A 24,247-nucleotide genomic window follows, 5' to 3' on the forward strand; every position below is an offset into this window, starting at 1 on the left:
AGTATAAATTTTATTTTTTGATTATTAATGTTATTTGAAACCAATTAAACATCCTTTTCTTTTCTTTTTTTAATAAAAGGAAGGATAAAACATTCATATATGTTAGGTATGGCTCATAAATATACCAGTAAAGAGGACAGGAGATGGAGCGGAGTGAGCGAAGCGAACATCAACTGTCCTTACAAAGAGAGTCTTGTAATTATGTACCAGGGTTTTCTATTATAAATAGAGATGTAACCTAGACCTAAAAAATCATTGAATAAAATTCTAGCGCCGCCTAGGCACCGAAGACGTAAGCACATTGCCGAACCTCGTAAAATTCTCGTGTTCTTTCGTTTTCTTTACCCGTTTTCGTCAACAATTGGTATCAGATGTCAGGAGCAAAATTCGAAGTCGCGAAATTCGATGGTCAGGGTAACTTCGGATTATGGCAAACGAGGGTGAAGGATCTATTGGCGCAGCAAGGGATCTTGAAGGCTTTGCGACCTACAAAGCCGGCGTCGATGGATGAGGAAGATTGGGAAGAATTGCAGCAGCGAGCGGCAGGAACCATACGATTATGCTTGGCGGACGAGGTCATGTATCACGTCATGCATCTATCGTCTCCAGACGAAATTTGGAGGAAGTTGGAAAGTCAGTTTATGTCCAAATCCTTAACGACAAAACTGTATCTGAAGCAGCGGCTGTATGGGCTGAAGATGCAGGACGATCACGATTTGGCGCAACACGTGAATGTCTTCAATCAAATCGTTTCTGATCTGGCTCGGCTTGATGTGAAAATTGAGGATGAAGACAGAGCGATGATTCTGTTGTGTTCGTTGCCTTCCTCTTACGAACACATGGTGACTACTCTTACATATGGGAAAGAGACTATCAACGTTGAGGAGATTACTGCAGCCTTGTTGGCTCACAACCAGCGGAAGCAGAATGCAGGGGAAAGCTCTCAAGCCGATAGCTTATATGTCAAGGGTAATCGAGATCGTGGACGGAAGCCAGAGAAGGCAGGGTCCGGGAAGCGGAATTCCAGATCCAAATCCAGGGATAAGAAGACGATTCACTGTTACAAGTGCAAGGAGGCGGGACATATGAAGCGAGACTGTCCGAAGTTGAAAAAGCAGATGATGAGAAGCGTGATGGCTCATCCAAGTCTGTGAACGTGGTCGAGGATGATACTTCTGATTGCAGTGAGGGTGATATGCTTTCTATTTCAACGACACAATTGACGGATGCTTGGATTCTTGATTCTGGATGTTCTGATCACATTACGCCAAATAGGGAATGGTTTTCGACATACAGGCCGGTTAATTCTGGTTCGGTTTATTTGGGTGATGATCGATGTTGCAATATTGTTGGTATTGGTGATGTCAGAATTAAGATGCACGATGGCTCCGTTCGGACGTTGAGTGGTGTTCGACATATCCAAGACTTGAAGAAGAATTTGATTTCCTTGGGCACTTTGCACAAGAATGGTTTTATCCCTAAGGCTGACGAGGATAGGGAAACCATTCGGATTGTTAAAGGAGCATTGACTGTGATGAAAGGCAAGATGACTGCAGGGAATATCTACAGATTGTTAGGGAGTACCGTTGCAGGTGGAGTTCACTCTGTTGAGTCCTGTGATGATACGACAAACTTGTGGCATATGCGCCTTGCTCATCTTAGTGAACGTGGTATGGCAGAATTACACAAAGAGAAACTTGTTGCATGGTGTCAAAAGCTGTAAGCTCGATTTTTGCAAGTATTGTGTTCTTGGTAAACAGACTAAAGTCCGTTTCAAGACTGCGAAGCACACAACTCAAGGGATTCTTGATTATGTGCATTCTGATGTGTGGGGGCCTTCCACGACATCGTCTTTGGGTGGATCTAGGTACTATGTTACTTTTATTGATGATTTTTCACGGAAAGTTTGGGTGTATTTTTTTGAAACAGAAATCTGAAGTTTTTGAGAAGTTCAAGCTGTGGAAAGCTGAGGTAGAAAACCAAACAGGACGAAAAATCAAGTGTTTGCGGTCTGACAATGGTACGGAGTACACAGATTCACAGTTCCTACAATTCTGTAAGGAGCATGGGATTCAGAGGCATTTTACAGTGCGCAAGACACCACAACAGAATGGTGTTGTGGAACGAATGAACAGGTCGTTGAATGAAAGAGCCAGATGTTTGCGGTTGAATGCGGGGCTTCCCAAACACTTCTGGGCTGAGGCTGTTAACATGGCGTGTTACCTTATCAACAGATCGCCAATGGCATCGCTGGTTGGGAAAGTTGCAGAAGAGGTATGGACTGGTCATGATGTTAGTTTTGATAACTTACGGATTTTTGGTTGTCCTGCTTATGTGCATGTACCTGCTGATGAGAGATCCAAACTTGATGCAAAATCGAAGGAGTGCATTTTTCTGGGTTACAAGAAAGGTGTCAAAGGATTCAAGTTCTAGGATCCAGTTGCGAAGAAAGTTGTGATTAGTAGAGATGTCGTTTTTGATGAACAGTCTATGTTGCAGCAGAAGCAAGACACGACAGTGGTAGATTTTGAGCAGTTTCCAGTTAAGAAACCAGAAACTTCTCAACCGACTTCTGGTGGTTCCACTACGGATGATTTGCAGGATTATAGTCTCGCCAGAGACAGGGTGAGACGGACGAATATAAAGCCTCCGAACAGATTGGGTTTTGAAGACTTGGTATCTTTTGCACTTACTGTTAGCAGTGATGATCCAGTTACTTTTCATGATGCCGTTACTAGTCAGGAAAATGACAAGTGGATGGCAGCCATGGTTGAGGAGATGGAGTCTTTGAATCACAATCGCACATGGGAGTTAGTTCCCCTTCCTGAGGGTAAGAAGCCGATTGGTTGCAAATGGGTGTATAAGAAGAAACCAGCAGTAACAGAAAAAAGAGGGGGAGAAGTTCAAGGCTCGTTTGGTAGCGAAGGGTTTTTCACAGCAGAAAGGAGTTGATTATGATGAAATCTTTTCTCCTGTGGTCAGGCACACTTCAATCCGAGCAGTACTTGCATTGGTGGCTAGTTGGGATTTGCATTTAGAGCAGATGGATGTTAAAACTGCTTTTTTGCATGGTGATTTAGAGGAGCAGATCTACATGCGGCAACCTGAAGGTTTCACTCAACCTGGAAACGAGCATTTAGTTTGCAGATTGAAGAAATCTTTGTACGGGTTAAAACAGTCTCCGAGACAGTGGTATAAACGGTTTGACTCCTATATGATCAAGATTGGCTACAACCGATGAGTATGATTGTTGTGTCTATGTTAAGAGCATTGATGATGGTTCTTTATTTTTCTATTACTGTATGTTGATGATATGTTGATTGCTGCGAAGAACATGGATGATGTTATCGGTTTGAAAACTTTATTGAGTCAGGAATTTGATATGAAAGATTTAGGTGCTGTAAAGAAAATTCTTGGAATGGAAATTTGCAGGGACAGAGACTCAAGGAAACTGCGGCTATCTCAACGGGGTTATGTTGAGAAAATGCTAGAAAGGTTTGCGATGAGCAGCGCGAAACCAGTTAGCACTCCATTGGCGAATCACTTTAAGCTCTCATCAGAACAGTGCCCTAAGACAGATAAGGAAGCTGAAAATATGGCAAAGGTTCCGTATTCTAATGCTGTTGGCTGCTTGATGTATGCGATGGTATGTACTCGTCCTGATTTAGCTCATGCTGTTAGTCAAGTTTGTAAGTACATGTCTAAACCTGGTAAGCAACATTGGGATGCAGTCAAGTGGATCTTTCGGTACTTAAAGGGTACTGTGGGACATGGAATTGTTTTTGGGAGTCAGCGGGATAATCCTTTGGTTGTAGGATATGTGGATTCAGATTATGCAGGTGACTTGGATAATAGAAGATCTACGACAGGGTATGTGTTTACTCTTGGTGGAGGGCCTATTTGCTGGAAGTCTATTGTTCAATCTGTCGTGGCACTATTTACAACTGAAGCTGAATACATGGCAGCGGCTGAAGCTGCAAAAGAAGCTTTATGGCTTACTGGTTTAGTGAAGGAGTTGGGTGTTCAACAAGGTGGAGTTCAGTTGCTTTGTGATAATCAAAGTGCTATTCACTTGGCTAAGAATCAGGTGTATCGTGCTAGAACTAAACATATTGATGTAAGGTTCCACAAGATCAGAGAGTTGGTTGCATCTGGAGAGGTTTTGTTTCAGAAGGTACATACTGATGAGAATGCCGCTGATATGTTCACCAAGCCAGTTACGACAGACAAGTTTAAGCATTGCTTGGACTTGTTGAATGTTTCGAGTTGTTAAAGAAGCAAGGTAACCCAACCCACATTGAAGTTTCCAAGGGGCAGGATATTCGCCAAGGTGGAGATTTGTTAGGTATGGCTCATAAATATACCAGTAAAGAGGACAGGAGATGGAGCGGAGCGAACATCAACTGTCCTTACAAAGAAAGTCTCGTTGTGGGGTTACAAATTATGTGGGTTGGGGGTGCGGGGGCTGTGCCCCCGCGGTACGGTACAGGGTTGATTTTGTAATTATGTACCAGGGTTTTCTATTATAAATAGAGATGTAACCTAGACCTAAAAAATCATTGAATAAAATTCTAGCGCCGCCTAGGCACCGAGGACGTAAGCACATTGCCGAACCTCGTAAAATTCTCGTGTTCTTTCGTTTTCTTTACCCGTTTTCGTCAACAATATCTACACATGGTCTTCTTAATCTGTTGGTCGCAAATAAATTATTTTTATTGAGAGTCATCTCAATTGAATTTAGTAAGTCATATTCCTCAATGAAACATGATTGTTAATAGAATCTTCTCCAATATGTTTATGTAGCATTTTAATAATCCTAAGAACTATTTAGCCAAGAGGATTCTTTTAATCTGATTCATCGTCACCTCTCCTTAAGGCTGATGGCCAGCTGGTAAAGTTCCTTTTTCACTCTTGTTTTGACTAGAGTAATACTATCTTTAGATTTTGTCTAAAGGTTGTTAATCAACTGCTAAACTTCTTGGATTCTTGCCGGAGGTTATTGGTCGGCAATGGATAGTATTACATTGGTTTGGAAAATACAAGCTTTCAGTCATATATGCTTTAATAATCTCTTTTACTTTACAAGATAAAGTAATTTTACCATTTATTTTCCCCTTTTCACGGTAGGTTGTGCACTTTCAGTCAAATTTCCAGTTGAAGTCACTTTTATTTTTGATGTATCTTTAGTTTTTAATTGATAAATGGAAATTCATTGTGTTGTAATTTGTGCTATTTTTATATGTATGTGAAGATTTATACCCCTTACCTTTTATCGTTTGAGTCAAAATTTGTCAGGTACTTTAGAATGAAAAGGAAAGGATTGCATCGTTCTTGAGTCTCAATAAGAAAACCCAACACATCCTTGTATGATCATTTACAACTATAAGAAAATACCTATAACAACTATGAGTAGATACTCTTAAGGGGCCCCACAAGTTAATATGATGCCTGAGAGGAGTTGTTTGGAAAGGATAACCTAGACTGTTTGGTAAGAGAGCAAATTGAACACTCATGTATATTATTAGCATAAAATTTGTGTGAATGCAAATAAGGTATCTTATGTAAATTGGATAGAGAAGAATGCCCTAAACGAGCATGCCAAAACTTAGTATTATTAATGTTTGAATGACTTATACAACTTGAAAAAGCATAGACAATAGACAAATTGAACACCATGGGTTTCTTTCAGAAATTCTGGCTAATTCTGAAGCCTTATATTATGAAATTTGTTGAAGATTTTTATAATGAAAGGAACTGGGAGCATGGGGTCAATCATGCATTTTTAACTTTGATCCCCAAGATCCAAAATCCAAAAGAGATCGAAGACTACATACCGATTAGCCTAATTGGCAGTATAAAATAATTTCCAAAATCCTATCCATAAGGCTTGTTTCTGTTATTAAAGATTTAGTAAGTCCTCCACAGTTCGCCTTTATTCCTGGAAGGCAACTGCTTGACTGTGCCTTTTTGGCCAATAAAGCTATTGATTTTTGGAGGAAAAAAGGGAAGAAATGTGTTGTTTTTAAGGTTGATTTTCGAAGAGCATATGATTCGGTGGAATGGCCAATTTTGTTGAGATCACTGAAAATTATGGGATTTGCATTTCATATCTCAGTTCTAGTCAATGGTTCTCCAATTAAGGAATTTAAGATGGGAAAAGGGTTGAGACAAGGGTGCAGTTTGTCTCCTTTGTTGTTTAATATAGTTGGGGAATTATTGAATTTAATGTTGACTAAGGTTGTTGATTGTGCTTTGTTTGAAGGGTTCAGTGTTGGTAGGGAGGATAATATGTTCCATTTGACTCACTTGCAGTTCGCAAATGATTTAATATTATTCTGCAGGGATTCTCCTACTCAGATTCTTAATATTAGGAGAGCCTTGAGGGTTTTCAGTTTAAAGTCAGGCCTCCATCTTAATTTATATAAGAGTAAGTTGTTTGGAGTTAATTTGGATGAGGATATTCTAAAGAAATGGGCTTATATTGCAGGCTGTGGTGTGGGGGCTTTTCCTATGACATGCCTTGGTTTACCGATAGGTACAAACAAAAATTCAGAACTGTTGTGGGAACCAGTAATGCAGAAATTCAACAGCAAATCAGCAGGCTGGAAAGCTAATTCATTATTGATGGCCGGGAGATTAGTGTTAATGAAGACAGTTTTGTCATCCTTGTCGATTTTTTCCTTTCTATTTCAAAATCCCTTAAAGAAAAATCATAAGCTGAATTCTTTGATGGCTAAATTCCTTTGGGGGATGGTCCTATGAAGAAACGGATTCATTGGGTAAATTGGAAAACGGTGTGTCAACCTTACGAGGAGGGTGGCTTGGGAGTCCTGGATTTGACTATGGTTAATAGAGTGTTACTTGGGAAATGGGTTTGGAAGTTTGCAAATGAGAAAGATTCTCAGTATAAGAAGATGATCTGTTGTAAGCATAATATCAATAAGTTATCTCTATCAATTAATAAGACTGCTAATCCTCATGATTCATGGATATGGAGAGGAATTTTGAATAATTATGAGAAAAAAGATTATATTGGGGAGTGTTTGAGGTCTAATTCGAAGATCCAAGTAGGGAATGGTAGATCAATTGAATTCTGGAATGACGTTTGGGTTAAGCATACTACTTTAAAATAACAATTTCCTAGGATTTATACCTTATCGACGAATAAATGGGGAACAATTGCGGACTTTGGTTGTTATGAAAATAGTTGTTGGGTTTGAAATATTCGATTAAGGAAGAATTTATACGACTTGGAATTGGATCAATAGATATATCTAATGACATTGATAGAAAATATTATTTTGATTGATTCAATTGATGATTTTCTGACATGGTCAGGGAATGAAGATGGTTTGTTCTCAGTTAAGGCCTGTGGATCAGCACTTACACGTAGTTCTGGAGGGAATTTTCAGTGGAACAAATAGGTATGGTCTGGATTGGTTCCTCCAAAAGTTGAAACAGTTTTATGGCAACTATCTCACCAAAAACTAGCTGTTAGAGTAGAGTTAAAAAAAGAGGTGTTCCCCTGGAAGATTTATTTTGTCCTTTATGTCAAAAGGAGGAAGAAACAATTCAACATCTCTTTATATTATGTCTTGTTGCTTGGGAGCTGTGGAATAGGTTTATCAGGTTATGGGAGATATCTACAGTTTTTCCCAATGATCCCCTGTCACTACTTTGCTCGTGGTCTTTTTTAAGGGCTTCATCTTCTATCTGGAATTTTATCCTGGGAGTTGTTTTGTGGTCTCTATGGAAGGCTATGAATTTAGTGGTGTTCGAAAACTGGAATTTTGACAGTTCTACACTGTTCTTCATTTGCAGATTTAGGCTGGCCAAATGGTTTTTAGCTAAATTTCCTAAGGCTAATATCCATATTGATTTATTAATAGGGGATCCTCTGCTTGCAGACAGGATTGCAGTTAAATTTCCTAATAAGAAGAATGATCAGTGCTGGTTTCCACCTCCATCTGAATTTTATAAATTCAATGTGGATGAGGCGGTTAGAGGTGATGGTTTGCAGGGTGGAATTGGAGGATTGTTGAAAGATTCGAATAGCTCTATCTTGATCACTTTTTCTAAGGCTGTGGGACCATGTCCTCTTTTGTTTGCTGAGTTGAAAGCTATTAAAGAAGGCATTGATTTGTTTCTTTATTCGGAATGGGTGTTGAAGGGAAGACTTATTCTTGAGAGTGATTGCAAAACAACAGTGGATTGGATTTTGAGGCCTTTTGTTGCCCCTGTGTTTTTCAGTTCTTTGGTTGGGGAAATTGAGGATTTAATTTCTGCTAGGGACATTATGGTTAGGCTAGTTTCTAGGGCTTGTAATTGGGAGGCAAACAAGTTAGCTAAGGAGGGGATATGTTGAATGTCTTCAGTGTTATAGTGGTTATGTTTGGTCTTTTATTTCGGGTGATTTTGTAAACAGAAGTCTTATGTAATTTTGGTTTATTAATATATTGAGGTACTCTTTTCCTCCTTCCGTTAGTTGCCTCTAATCTAGAGGCAACTATGAGGGAAGTTTTTAATGAGACCTCCTATTCTTATAAAAAAAATTTTGTGTGACTGCAAATAATGTATCTTATGTAAATTGGATAGGGCAGCATGCCAAAACTTAGTATTATTAATGTTTGAATGACTCATACAACTTGAAGAACCAGAGACAAACAAATTTTGAAGAACTTGAAAAAATAGAATTACAATGAAAAATAGAAGAAATGCCATAACCAAACTAGAATAAAAAAATACAACCTTCGAGACTCTCTATCAATCCCCTTAATCCTTACAGTGGAGAAATAATGTAAATACAAAAATCAGGGTAAAAAGAAACACTGCAATTTAGTTCTTTAGTTAATTTGAAGACTGATAAAAGGTTACGAGAGAATTGTGGAACAAACAAAACATTAGTAATTGAATGGTCCTGATTAAAGCAAAAAGAACCTTTGTGAGTGATATGAGTTGTTTGACCATTGGGTAAATGTACAAGCCTAGATTTTAAGCTACACGAAATAAGAGAAATTAACCTCTGAAAGTCATATAGCATGTGGTCAGTAGCCCATGTATCCAATATCCAATTTAAAGAATGATCACTCAAGTCAGAGTTGTCAGAAACAATAACTGCAAGGTTTATTGCTGAGTCCCAGAAGGCTCCTTGTTTAAGAGATGAAGAATCTGGTTGTACTGGGGGTGTGTAAACAAAGGAGCAATTGGAAGACTGGAAGTATCAGCTTGTTGTGACTCAAGACTTGCCTGATTGGGAGGACCAAGAACTGATCGGGTAGAAGCCAGAGCTACTCGACTCCCTTTTTTCTTGGTGAATTTGAAATCAGCATGAAAACTGATTAATTTGTTATGTCCTCGAAGTTTACAGTGATCACACACACCTAAAAACTGTTTTCGATCACTATGCCCAACCGAATTGGAGTACATAACAGAAACATTTGAGATTGGAGAAAGTATTGACCCAGTGTTGACCCTTCCGACCTCACCCAAGAACAGCTGACGCGTGAAAAAAAGGCTAAATGGATCGTATGACTCATGATACCATGTTAGAACAAGAATATTTGATGGAGAGTACTTCATATATTTCATATATCGATAATGTTTACAAAGCTAAAGTATTTATATACAATTACTCTAACTGCTTTAGATCTAACTAAAAGTCTAACAGTTTAATAACAAACTAACTAAATAACTGGCAGCTAATAATAAATATTAGGGAAAGTCGACTGAATCATTTGATGTCTTAGAAAAGACGAATGAAAAATACGACGTCTTCTCTTCATCATCCATACATGTCTCTAGTTACAGGTAGGGATGGATCAATAGAGGGCGGAGATAGTTGGCTCTTAAAATTCTCAATATCTCTTATATTTTAAAATTTTATGTGTATTTTCTAAGTTTGCCTCTAGCATAAAATCTTGCATACGTCCCTAGGTCTAGACTTCAAGCAAAAACACCTTAGATCTAACCAATTTCATAAAGGAACCAACCGACTTCTCTCATACACCATCCATTTCACCATGATTGAAAAATAATTTTTCAACAGTCCATATGTGTCAATTCCCCCGCCCCCCCCCCAAAGCATTATCCCAACAATTTTTATTGATTTACTCGATGACACTTAAAAATCATGCTCGATTAATTTTTTTTAAGTAAGATTATGACAGACTAAAGGTAAAGTAACATTAACTGAAGAGAAATCTCAAGTTTAATATGTACAAGATTAAAATATTGACCGAGAAGTTATCAGAGTGAATTCCGCTCTGAAAATGAAACCACCGTATGTTAAAAACAAAATAGATTTATCCGACCTGGTGGATTCGAACCAGCAACCTAAAATTAGCTGATCCTATTCCCATATGTAATGGGATGAAGGGAGGTAAGGTAGTAAGTTGCCCCCAACGCCAGGTTGAGAGCAGCTTCCGTGGAAGACCTCCGGCAGCCAAAAATCTTTACAAACCGTAAAACAAATGACTTATCAGGCTCGAACTTCTTCATCTTCCTCCTCTGTCTTTTCGGATTTGGTAGCTCTGCACCTGAAGAATGCGATTTCACTTCATTAGCAGAATCTCTTCAAGTTCAATTAAATATTTTAATTGAATATTTAAGTTGTCAACTATTAGAACTAACAAATTATAAAAGTAGATTGAATCATGCAGAGTTAAAGAACAATTCTTAATTATAAGAACAGTTGAAGGATAGAAACTGTAATTTAGCATTTTTAAAGCTATGGGAGTTTGGATGTAGCTGTAGGAAATCATGCACAAAAGATATGGTTTTTAATACAAAATTTCATCATATTTCAACGATTCATTAAAAAAAACCATGAAATTAAAGAGAGAAAAACAAGGATTTTGATTGATCAAACATTCATCCAACACCCACTTTCCAGCATCCCTGTTTGGATGCCGAGAAAGTGAATTCCGTTCTGGAAATAAAAAAAAATTAAAATAAGTAAATCCCACCTTCCGGATTCGAACCAGCGACCAAAGGATTTCGGATGGGAGATGCTCCAACCACAGTCCTCCGCTCTACCAAGTGAGCGAAGGTCCGAAATTGACTGAATTGTAATAAACTCAGACTACTTTGTAATATATTGAATTTGAAAGCAATCTCCCATACAAGGCTATTATTTCTCATTATTTTTCCAACCATTTCCATCTCTGCAAATACTATCTCAGATTCTGCATAATTCTATGGTATAGCATGAATTACACTACACCTCTCCGACGCCTACTTAAAACCGGTTTTGACAGCGGAGTGCTGATTATGGAAACCAACGGAACCGAGGATATCATCAATGACAAGGCTAAGACGGTTACGGTTATGGTTATGGCTATAACTATGTTACGCCACCAATCCCGGATCCTAGCGTATATGTTGTTCCTAGTGCATCTTAACATACACGTAGGGACGTAGTCAGAACAAACGTTCAGGGAGATAAATGTAAATAATAACAAAATAAGAGGTATAGTTTAATTATTAAGTAATCCATTTTAAAATTAGGGTGTCATGCTATAATATATTATTTAATTTTGAAATTGATAGGGTTTTAATAAGTATTTAAACTAAAAAAATTATATATCAAAACTTAATTTGCCTAATCTCAAAACTAAAGGGACTTAAAAGATAATTTAACCCAAAATTTGAAGAACCAATGCTTTTTTTTAATTAATCACTGGTATCCGATTTATTAACCGACTAATCCAGATCGGGTACTACAGAGGCGAGGGCGACCCTCCCAACCCAGTTTGCTTCATCTGTAAACGTCAGGATTCGAACTCCTGACCTTGCTTAAGGGACCTAATGCCTCATCCCACTAGGTCAACTTGTTGTTGGTGAAGAATCAATACTTTAATTTGCCTAATTTTAAAATAAGAGGGCCTAACAAGCAATTGAATCTAAAATTTGGTTGGAACTAAAATTTTAAAATTATGAATGACCTAAAAATAATTAAACCTGTTTTTTTGGTCCATAGGGCAGTCATGGTTGGATATTTTTCTATTAAAAGATAAATAAATAAATAAAAGAGTTGTTGAGCTTTGCATATTCAATTACAAAAGTTGATCAAATTTGACAATAAAAAGAAAATAAAATATCAAAGTTGACATAAAACATCAAATCACGTGTTTTAAATGTATTACTAACACTGTTTTTCCCCCAATTAAAATTAGGGTTTGATTAATTGGATTATTGGCTCACCAAAGGAACAATGGGAAACCAGGTGGCATTAGATTATACAAACCAGCTTCCAATAAAATATTCAAACGAAAACAATATTAATTGTCCTAATTATCTGTTAGAAGATTATCAGTGTTTGATTTCTAGGGTTTGATGGGTTAGCTCTCCTAACAAGAACTTTTTGTATACATCAAAACTAGAACTAGATACCTTGCTTAAGCAATATCATACTGCTCAACACTTGAATCGACCCATGTTGATTAAAATATTAAAATTTTAAAATGAAACTTTGTTATCAATAAAATGTAACAAATAAATCATTTCTGCCCCTCATTGTTTCACACCTAACGAACCCCTTTGCAACTCAATCATACAATGATATGTCATACATGCATATATATAACAGTAGTTAGATTTGTAAAATAATGGCGGCTCCTTTGTCACTGTTGAGTCCTTGGTCAATATCACTCTCCTTCCTCCTCCTTTCCTATATATATATATATATATATATATCACTCCCTCGTTTATCTTCTTCACCTTGGGTTCTAATAACCTGGAAATCTTGAGAAACCCAAGTATGTCAATGGAGATCGAAGTTCCGGTCCCTGCAATCGAATTCAACTTCGATAGCACATGTTCATCTCCTTACATGACTGCTCCTTCGAGTCCTCAACGCTTTGACAATTTCTTCAACAGCGTCCCCACCACTCCCTCTTTCTATCAACAGCCTAAAAGAAAAGGAGGAGATACGATTGACGGCGAGGACGGTGGCGGGTGCAAAGATTTCAAGTTTGACTTTAGTGGACACTTAGAGAGGACTTCATTGTCCGCGGAGGAGCTTTTCGATGGCGGAAAGATCCGGCCTTTGAGACCTCAACAACATGATTTTGATCCATCCGAAGCATCGAGCGAGACAAGTCACGGAGGAGTAGTATTACTCGTAGAACAACCGAAGCGAAAGCAAGAAGAAGAACAAGAGGACAAGAACATACAATGGGGACAACGTGGGAGAGAAAGGACGCACAATGTTCATAAAAAGACCAGATCTTTGTCTCCTTTTAGAGTATCCGACATCATGTTTGAAACAAAGGAGGAAAGTTCATCAAAAAGTACAATTTCTTGCAACACAAGCAACTCCAAATCTTACGTCGATTCAATCCTCTCTGCCATTTCGCTACCTTTCGGTAACGGAAAATGGAAGTTGAAAGACATTTTGTTGTTCAGGAGTGCATCAGAGAGCAGAGCAACAACAAGTGAAGACTCCATTAGAAGGAAATATGGTGTTCTGTGTAGGAAAGAACCGGAGGATGTGAAAATTTCAAGCTTCCGGTCCACAGAAAGCATCGGTTCGGTTTCGAGGAGGAGAGGGCCGGTTTCGGCTCACGAGTTGCATTACAAGACGAACCGGGCCGTCTCGGTGGAAATGAAGAGGAAGACTTACTTACCTTACAGGAAGGGGCTCCTGGGATGCATGGATTTCTAGAGGTATTGGGTCTTTGACACGTGGATGAACGGGATTTCGTAATTAAGCACTATGTATATCAGTATCAACTAGCAGCTCATTTTTTTTCCATACAGAGGTAGATTGTCAATGTAAACAGGTCAGGTTTAAAAGAAACTGCGAATTTTTTTGGTTCCAAATTGCATAATTCGGATTAATGCGAATTTTGTTGATCAACTTTTGGGATTTTTTGCTCATATGAAAGTCATTTCATCTCTTTCTTCTTCATTTCATCAAATTTTCAACAACTTTACAATTTTTGGAATTTCTTCCCCATCTCACACCGTCATTAATATTGTCATTTTCCAACGTCTTCTCTTGTCATTCTAGATATCGACCAACTGATTACGTCATTTTTTATCACTCAATCAATTTAATTTTTTTTCTTCTAAAATCTCTTTATCATAAAACTTCAACCCAAAACTCATAAGAGTAATATTCAATCTGTATCATCTGATCATTGTGAAATCATGATATATTACTCATCTCCTACTTATCCACCTCCCCATCATTAGAATCTGAAAGAACATGAGAATTAAAGAAAATCCTAGAAGTTAAAAGTTTGTGAAGAAAGATTTAAGAATATTTTGACAAATTTAAAAGAAAATTTTGAGTCCTCTTCAAAAAATTTAAAAGACAGATACATTGTCATAAAAATAGAACAATATCAAAATTGAATGATCAAGTTTTAAAAAAATGGTTTTGTTGGGGGTTAAGCCGACTCTAGGCACTATATTTTTTACTAAGCTCCAAATGTTTGACTTGGAAACCCAACAGAGTCCCATTGTACGCCACTTGCTCAATTTGTAGTATTTAATATTATCTTACGAGCCTGACAACAGTCACCAGACCAAAATTCACCAGGTCAACGTTGAATTTCAAGGTTTTACAAGCAAAAAGAGAGAGAGAAAAAGGATTAAAAATGCAAGTATATACAACAAGCAAATCTGCCACTTTCCAATAACAAGAATGTGTTGAGAGCTACCATTTTGGTTCATTCTTTAACATTAATACAACATTCATGTTAAGTAAAATATATGAACCTGCTTCGACATGTTTCCGGTATCTGCGACGAAATACAGTTGAAGAAAATCACTCTATTGCCCTAATAAATCAGTTTGGTATTTCTAATTGTAACAAAGATATTATAACCAAAACACACTTGATATTGACCCTAGATTTCCAGGGTAAAATATCATAAATCAACATATTTGGACCAACCAACCAGTTACATGGCTATATAGTATACAGCCAAAGTTGTGTCATCCACTCCATCAATGACATTTTGCTTCTGCAGTCAATGAAAATAAAGTATAAATGGAAAAACAAACGAGGGATTAGAGTAACGTCTTCGATAATAGTAGTACAATATATGGAATATGGTCAAATTAAGTTGCCCCCCTCTCCAAACCGAGAGAAGGAAAATGGAAATTTAGTAGCATGCTGAAGCATACCTCTTGAATCAAGCCGAGCAACGGTTTCTCTCTCTCTTCAACTTTCTTTTTCGCAGCTTCCCTTGCTTTGAGTGCAGCTGCCTCTTCTTTAGATACAGCCTTGGGTTTCTTCTCATCTTGTCTTTTTCTCTTAACAGCGAGTGAGGGCTGAGCACCTTTAACAGATCTCATGGGGTTTAGTGTAGCTGAAAGGACAGGCCCGGGTGCAGTCTCATTTTTACTTTTAGCAACACTTTTGCTATCTGCAACTGGTCCTGCCCCCAAAGTTGGAAATGGCTTTTTCAAAATAGGACCGCTCGGTTTAGTATTTGATGAAGCTTGAACCTTGGCGTATGCCTCTTACTGAGTCACCCACCTGCCTGTGGCAGTCCCTCTAAGTAAATATACCAAAGACAACATTTAATCTAATATATTATCTTCAGAAAGAAAGAAAGGAAAAAACACTTTGTTAAAATGCAGATTTATACCTATATCATCGGAATAGTAGAATCCTGACTTTGAATCATAGCATAAACCGTTGTTTTGATTGTAGTAATAACCTGAACTACTGTCATATTCCCAGTCTGCATCAAGCTGTAAGAGTTAGAATAGTAATGGACTCTATATGAAGTGAATAGTAAACCAAATAATACCTTATGCTACGGAAGTTTAAAAGTAAACATTATTACATAAACTAGATTAGACATGCATTTTCCTGCAATAATCCAAACTCAAAAGCTCCACTGTTACGACAGGAAATTTAGCAACAGCAAGATGGTGTTAAAAGCCAGTCTCGATGTCATGTAAATACTCAAGAAGAGCTATTAATCTCAGCTGAAATCCAATGCATATAGCCTAGGTTTGATAATCTCTTATTTAAACAGAATACAACACAACGCTGCATAGTCCTAAGTAGAATCTAAAGGGTTTAAGACCATACAATAAGCCAATCATGCAGATGACGACTGCAACTCAAAGTTTCAAGACTAACCAAAAACTTCTATCACTACCATAAGTTTTACTATTTAAAATAAAATGGAAGTCAAAGATGGCATGTACTTTACCTTCTTGCCCGTCTAATTCTTGCGCATTAGAATCCCTCGCCTAAAAACTAGCAACGACCTTCTGATAACTCCGCTTAGCTTTCTGGCAAACATTGTTCAGAAATACTAATCATTAAAAAGAAAATAAACATAAAGCATTAACAAGAAAAGCCTAATTGAGGGTTACTTACAGCTTCAATCTGTTCAAGAGCACGAACTGCATCCTTTTGTTCTTTCTCTTTGGCTGCACTCTCTTTACGCATAGTAGTTAGCCTCTTAGCAACATTTTCCTTAAGCCGTTGACCGAGCTCGTGGTTCCGAATACTTGACGGGTTATTCGATAGGAAAATTTTTGCAGAAATCACACCATTTATTCCCCTGACTCACCCAATACTGAAACCAGTGCAATTACAGCCAAGTAACAGGGGAAACGACTAAAACGAAAACTTAATTCATTGAAAGTCTTGTTGTAAGAACAAAGATCAAGTGAATTCATCTATAACAAATTTGCTGGGTTGCATTTCTTTAATGATTGTAAAGTATACAAATGGTACTCGGACTATAGGATACTATTTTATTAAGTCTTCCGATTATAGAATATTATTTTATTGAGTTCTTCGACTATTAAAAGTTACACAAAATGGTCATTCAACTATTATACATTACAAAATGGTCACCCGACCCGACTATTCATTATGTTCTAAATTCATCATTTTTCATTAAAAAATTAACGGTTATTTAAGCTAGACATTAACCTGCTACATGAGATATGATAGTTGTTTGAGATTATGAGATCAAATTTTATCATATCTCAGTTAGCATGTTAACGTTTAGTTCATATTGTCATTAATTTTTTAACAGAAAAGGACGAGTTTAGAACACAATGAATAGTTGAGTCACTATTTTGTAACTTTTAATAGTCAAGGGGCTCAACAAAGCAACTCTATATAGTTGGATCCCATTTTATAAATTTTAATATTTAAGAGACTCAATAACACAATATCTTATTGAAAGAGGATCATTTGTGTACTTTACCATTATTTAAAAATATATTAAGTGACATTATTGATATTATTACATTATAAAAAAATTAAAATAAATAAGTTTATAAATTAATATAAATTAAAATAAAATTTGAAGGACTAAATTGGAAAAACTGTAAAATTTAATAACTACAGGTTGCTTTATCCCTAACGAAAACTATCAACTTTCCCTTCCCTGTTATTGCTTCAACTGAAGTCTGAAACATAATTTCCTTTTTGTTCTTCGCAAAAGACTTGAGAAGCAAAGGAGATTAACATAACGCTTTGAATTCATTGTCAAAAAGTTGATGTTTTTCTTCACATTCAGCTGTAAACAAAGCAAACCCGTATTCCCAAATTCCTTGATCTTTATTTTTTCCCCAAATCCAATCACTCAAAAACCCTAATCCTTCCAAAAAAAATCCGAAACTTTTTTTTTCTTGTTTGTTCATCATCAATGGATGAAACTTTCTTGTTGATGTTATCGAATCTCCTCCACCTTCACAATTCTCTCGATCCCACCACTTCCCTCCTTTCCCCTTCCTCTCCTCCCACTTCCTTCCCTTCCCTTCCTCTTCCTCCTCTCCTCTCATCTTCTTCCCCTGCCCTCTCCTCTTCTTCACTCTTGCATCCATTCTTTCTTTCCTAGCAACCTCTTCTTCCAAGAAAAAGGAACCCGATTCCTCGCCTTCTCCTCCTCCTTCCTCTTCCTCCCACTTCTCCGTCGCCGCTTTTCGCGCTCTCTCCACTGACCATATCTGGTCGATGGACCCTCCAATACGTGATGCCGAATGGAGGTCCTTGTATGGGCTTTCCTACCCGGTTTTCACCACCGTGGTTGAGAAGCTCAAGCCCTTCATAGCCGCTTCGAATCTGTCCCTTCCTTCTGATTATGCTGTAGCCATGGTGCTTTCTCGTCTCTGCCATGGATACTCAGCTAAAACCATCGCTTCACGCTCTTCTCTTGATCCTTACATCGTTTCTAAAATCACCAACATGGTGACTCGTCTCCTGGCTACTAAGATCTACCCGGAGTTCATTAAGATCCCGGCTTCTCGTAGAAGGTTGATTGAGACTACCCAGGGGTTTGAGGAACTTACTTCACTGCCTAACATTTGTGGGGCTATAGATGGGAGCCCGATAAAGGTTCGTGGGCTGAATCTCGATCGGAATTTGATGAGTTCTTATAAATGCAAATACGGGTATGATTCGGTTTTGCTTCAGGTTGTTGCTGACCATAGGAAAATTTTCTGGGATGTTTGTGTTAAAGCTCCTGGTGGGGCAGATGATGCTACTCATTTAGAGATAGTTTGTTGTATAATAGGCTTACATCGGGTGATATTGTGTGGGATAAGGTCATCAATGTTAGGGGTCATCATGTTAGGCCTTATATTGTTGGAGATTGGTGTTATCCTTTATTGTCATTTTTTATGACACCCTTTTCTCCGGATGGGGCGGGGACGCCTGCTCAAAATTTGTTCGATGGGATGCTGATGAAAGGGAGGTCTGTTGTGGCGGAAGCTATCGGGTTACTTAAAACGAGGTGGAAAATTCTCCGAGATCTGAATGTGGGGCTTAATCATGCACCACAAACTATTGTAGCTTGTTGCGTGTTGCATAATTTGTGTCAGATTGCAAGAGAGCCTGAGCCTGAGATTCAGAAGGACTCAGATGAAACTGGGGCTCCAGCAAGGGTGCTCGAGAGCGAGAAGCAGTTCTATTACTTTGGGGAAAGTTTGAGACAGGCATTGGCTGATGATTTGCACCAAAGGCTTTCCTCCCGATAAGTTATGAACTTTTTTGAAAAGAGGTTGATTTTTTAACCTTGTGTTATCTGTATGAATATGTATTTGAGTAGCTCTAACATGGCTAATATAACATGTGCGATTTCACGCCTATCTTATTTTCATCCTCGTTTTAGTAAGCAGCAGAAGTAGATTTCCTGTGGAAGTAACATGTGCGATTTCACTTTTATTATCAACTGCCGTAGCAAACTAACCTGGTATTTATGGAAACAAATTTTTTTCTGATTTTAAGAAACTGGCATTGCAAATTTGTTACTGATCTTATTAAGTATCTTATAAATTGATGCCTTTGATAATTTTATTATCTTTTGATGGATAAATTGTTATTTGCTTTGATGTACTGTATATCCATAAATGTGAATACTATGTTAAATTAACCCTATGGAATTTGATAGAAGGAATCTTGTGTATATTCATGATTGTGTGAACTGTCTTGTTTTGTTTCCATCTGTATTAGCTTTATTCTCCTGTGAATTCCCTGTCTGCCTGTGTTGCATGCATATATGTATGTCTTTATGAGATGCTTCTGGTTGTTACTAGCAGCCTGTTGTATATTTAACTGGTAAGGGTTATGTGTCTAGGGAACTAAATTTATAACTCTTTTAGTTTCAATGGCCTTCTTAGGACACCAGCCTTTAATTGACAGAAATTATTGGTATTATGTTGAGAGTGAAATATGGGTCCATCATGTTATATAGAAACCGCCGGTAAAGGAGATGAATTGGTCAAGCAGTACCCATATGACTCATTTGCTATTTTGATAGTTTGTTTTTCTCTCTTTTTGATTGACAATTAATATATATGCATCATGGTTGTGAGTTCCATGAATCTGGTGATTTAGGAAAAGATTTGACTATATGATCTTCGTTGTCTACTGGTCGAGGGGTTGCAGATTTCTGTTTTCGTTCGATTAACTCATGTACTTCCAGGGAAATGCTAACATAGTGCAGTATGCCCATATTACATGTTTCTTAGGCTCCGTAAGAGGAAATTTGTAAAGCGTTTTCTTGCCTATAAATCAACAATAATCATGGTTTAATGCTGCCATTTATCAATGCCATTCCGACTAGTTATACTCCTTCCATGTTCCAGAGAACATGGCTTCTGAGGCCCCTGGTATAAATAGCCGTAAATGGTTGACCTGGAAAGCCTAGATGTACAACAAGAGGTCATGCTTAAGGGCACATGGAAAGGCAATGGATGTTCATTGACCTACATTAAGTGTAGATGGAATTGAATGTACCCTAATCGACACATTCAAAGCATGTTAGAGAAGGAAGTCGTAGGGGTGTTCATTCGGTTAATTCGGTGGCCGAACCGACCGAACTATCATTTTCGAATTAATCGAACTTTTTTTTTCTTTAACCGTTAACCGAACCGAATTTTTTTTCGAAAATATTAACCGAACCGAATAAATTTCGGTTAATTTTCGAATTAACCGAAATTTTTTAGAATTTTAGAATTTAATATTTTTTTAATTAAAAAAACAATTTACAATTAATTTAAATAATATCTAATTAATTTGATTCAAACATTTTGCATTTAGTTTTGATATTATTTTAATTAATTAATATTGATTTTGGTTTTAAATGGATTTTAAATGGATTAGACCTCTTAATATAATTATATTTAAAGGTTAATTTAGTTAATTAACCGATTTCGAACCGAATTAACCGTTAACCGAATTCTAAAAAAATCTTTAACCGTTTCCTGATCTAATTAATCCGGTGGCCGACCGAATTAATCGAACTAATTCAGTTCGATCGGTTAATTCGGTTAAAACCGAATTTTGAACACCGAAGTCGAGGTAAATGCTGTAAGAAGTAACCTGAATGAATTTTGTTGGACTATCAGGCAGCCAATGAGATCTTTCTTTTCATGCTGCACTCAATGACAAATGGGGAAATATTCTAAGATGCTTGTATAAGTAGGCAACGCTGCTTGTTTTTTGTACAGGGAATCATATTAAAGACTTGTTGAATGGTCGAACCCCATCATGAGGACCAGAACTAATAAAGGCTTATAGATATAATTCAAGCAACTAATGACCCTATTGGTGTTTGACCAAATAATGTAACCCCCAGCATAACAAATTTACGTTAAGCATTACATTATTTTTGTCCTAAAAAGAACACTGCCAATGAACGTGCAAATACTTTAAAAATTTGAAAGTTCAGCACTGTTGAATGCCCTCTACGCATTGGAATTTTGTCAACGAGGGAGAAACAGGATTGCTCAATAACTGTGTAACTTGTGCCTTGTCAAGAACCGCCAGCATTTCTTTCCTTAGCCAAGGGATTTACCAGAAATTTAGCAGTTGCATTCCCTTGATGAAACTTATGCTCCAGCTCATGGTTTGGAGTCCACACAATGGGTGTGCAGGTTCACAATTCTCCTTTACCAACTCAATATAACTAATTGTCATGTTACATAACTACCGAATCAATGTAGACAGTAGTGGTTCACAAATGATGCAGAAAGTAGTTCAAACAAAATGCAGTAGAATTACTTTCCACAAGTTTTGTTGTTACACGCTTGCATTCAAGTTAAGCATGTGCAGCATAATAGACCTTTGAGTTGCTGTAACAGTGGTGCAATCCCAGAAAAGGAATACCAGTCATTTTTCTATGACAGTAGTAGATAACACCAGCTTGGTTCATTTTTCAATGTATTGCAAAAACCAGGAAAGCTATGCAATTCAGTCTGCTTCCTTTATGATCTCCTCTATGTAAATGGCAAATAACATGCAAGTCCTTGATCCCAGCATATATGCAGTTCAGCCACTTTTTGGAAGGAGGCCGTCCTCGGCCATTTCTGTTAGCACATTGAAAACCATATCCATGTTCCCTTCTTTATGATTTATTTCAAGAAGTACTTTAGCAAGCTCAGCATCAGTAACCTTACAGCTTTGAAGTATGTTTGCTATGACATGACTTAACTCATCAGTCTTACCAACCGTGAATAGTGCTTTAACCAGTGCAATAACAGTCACAGTATGAGGAAGAAAACCCAATTTCACCATTTCCTTGTACAGATCATATGCTTTCTGAATATTTCCACCTCTACAATGACCGTGTATGATAACATTATATGCAGCTTCATCAGGATTATGGTTTCTCTGAAGCATCGAGTCAAAAACTCGATCGGCTTCATTCATCAAACCCTTCATACAAAATCCCTTTATAAGAGCTACAGCACTTCTATATTCAATATTGCCACAGTTCTCTATCAGCGTATTATATGTGACATCACTTGGGACGGACTCATCATAAAACAATTTGAGCAAAAGCCTTTTTGCTTCCCTTGTCCTAGCTTGTTTATTAAGACAATTGATAAGCACACTATAGGTAACAACATCAGGAAGGAAGCCCTTCTGAACCATTTCATCATGTAAATGAAAAGCCTTCTTTATATCCCCCTCTCTGCAATAAGCATATATTAACACAGTATACGTAAATTCATCGGGAGTCACACCTGCACTCAGCATCTCCTGGAAAAGATCACATGCTTCAGCAAGTCTACTCTGCCACACAGACCCTGAATCAGTGATGAATATGTAACTGCGTCTGGTTTAACTCCTTTCTCAATCATCTCCCGCTTCATTTGGAATGCGTTCTGCAAATCACGGCATATAAAAAATCCAGAAATAATTGTACTATAACTTACAATGTCTGGAGCTAACCCTTCTCCTACCATATCTTCTATCATTTTTAAAGCCTCTTCTACCCTTCCAACATACAATGCCCATTAATAAGAGCATTATAAGTGACTAGCGAAGGTGAAAATCCATTCCTGACCATCTCATTTAGTACCCAAAAAGCTTTGTTTAAAAGTCCTCGCTGGCAAAACCCATTTATCAAAGTAGTATAAGTTCTTTCGTTTGGTCGAAGTCCTCTAACATGCATCTGATCAAAGAACTCAATAGCTCTGTTCATATTCCCAGCCTTGCACATACTATTAATCAACGAAGTATATGTAATGACGTTGGGAGTCAAGCCATTCCTCACCATCTCTGCATGCAAAACAAGCGCTTGATGAAAATTACCATCTTTACAGTGTCCATTTACAAGCGTATTATAAGTTACCTCATCCGGAATGAAACCCTTCCAACTCATCTCCTGAAGCACCTCATTTGTCTCCTTCATCCTACCTTCTCTACACAATCCATTGATGATTACATTATAAGTAATCAAATTCGGCTTCAAACCCTTCAATGCCATTTCCGTAAACATCTTAAATGCATCATCAATCTTATTTGACTTACAGTGTGCATCAATCAATGTATTATAAGTAACCACATTAGGCAAACAACCCTCTTTTTCCATCTCACTGAAAAATCCCAAACCCATACTCAAATTCCCGCCAAGCAAAAACCCCGAATCAAAATGTTATAAGTAAACACATTTGGTGAAATCCCATTTTTGATCATCTCCTCAAAAACTTCTTCAGCAAATGTAACGGGCTTTCTACATCTAATCACAGCATCCAAAATAGCATTGTAAGATAAAACCCCAGGCATGAAACCATTGAGTTTAGATAAATTAACAATGTTAAGAGCCTTATCGATGAATTTCAAATGGGCATAAGATTTTACCACCAAGTCGAAAACAGAGGAGCTTGAAGCACACGAATGGTAGGTTTCCTTGAGGCATTGAAAGACGAAATCGCCCTTCGGATCGGATGTACGGCTGGCGAGGTCTTCGGCGAGGGACTGTGCTGATTTGTAGAGCTTGAATTTGGTGAGGATGTGGAGGGCGATACATTTGCAGCGAGGGGTGGAAAACGGGTGGGGTTGCGCCCATTTTATGAATTTTAGGATTAGGGTTTGATCGTTTTGGGACTTGAGGAGTAAAAACGAAGTTGCTTCAGGGGTGAAATTGGAAGAGAGGGAATTCAACAGGTTAGGGTGATGCTTGAGGAAAATTAAAACTTCGTCTACGAGGGAGGCGTCAGTTGGAGACGAAAGAGAATAGAGAGATTACGATGAAGATGGAGGTTTCGGAAGGGCATGTCGTGAAAATTGCGAAAGCTAGGGTTTATTTGGAGGCATGTAAACGAATCGAACACACACGAACGAAGGTATGTTCATGTTCGTTCATTTAAAAAATAAACGAACATAAACGAACAAAATTTTTTTTGTTCATGTTCGTTTATTAAGGAATATAACTTGTTCATGTTCGTTCATTTAATAAATAAACGAACATAAACGAACACGAACATAAATGAACACGAACATAAACGAACATAAACGTTGGAGACCCTA

At 37.6% G+C, this 24,247-nt stretch overlaps 1 protein-coding gene and 3 pseudogenes across 1 annotated transcript; 2 read left to right on the forward strand and 2 right to left on the reverse strand.

The window, feature by feature from the left end:
* Positions 1–1,932: 1,932 nt before the first annotated feature.
* Positions 1,933–19,157, forward strand: LOC120214856 (annotated as a pseudogene).
* LOC120215021 lies at positions 12,764–13,834 on the forward strand. The gene has a single exon (XM_039212824.1). The coding sequence runs from the start codon at positions 12,764–12,766 to the stop codon at positions 13,661–13,663; it is 900 nt and encodes a 299-aa protein (XP_039068755.1). The 3' UTR covers positions 13,664–13,834.
* On the reverse strand, positions 14,910–16,678 carry LOC120215022 (annotated as a pseudogene).
* A 1,879-nt stretch (positions 19,158–21,036) lies between the features above and the next one.
* Positions 21,037–23,994, reverse strand: LOC120214855 (annotated as a pseudogene).
* Positions 23,995–24,247: the final 253 nt, after the last annotated feature.

Source organism: Hibiscus syriacus, unplaced genomic scaffold (assembly GCF_006381635.1).
Source record: "Hibiscus syriacus cultivar Baekdansim isolate YM2019G1 unplaced genomic scaffold, ASM638163v2 tig00110109_pilon, whole genome shotgun sequence".
In the NCBI taxonomy this organism is placed as follows: domain Eukaryota; kingdom Viridiplantae; phylum Streptophyta; class Magnoliopsida; order Malvales; family Malvaceae; genus Hibiscus; species Hibiscus syriacus.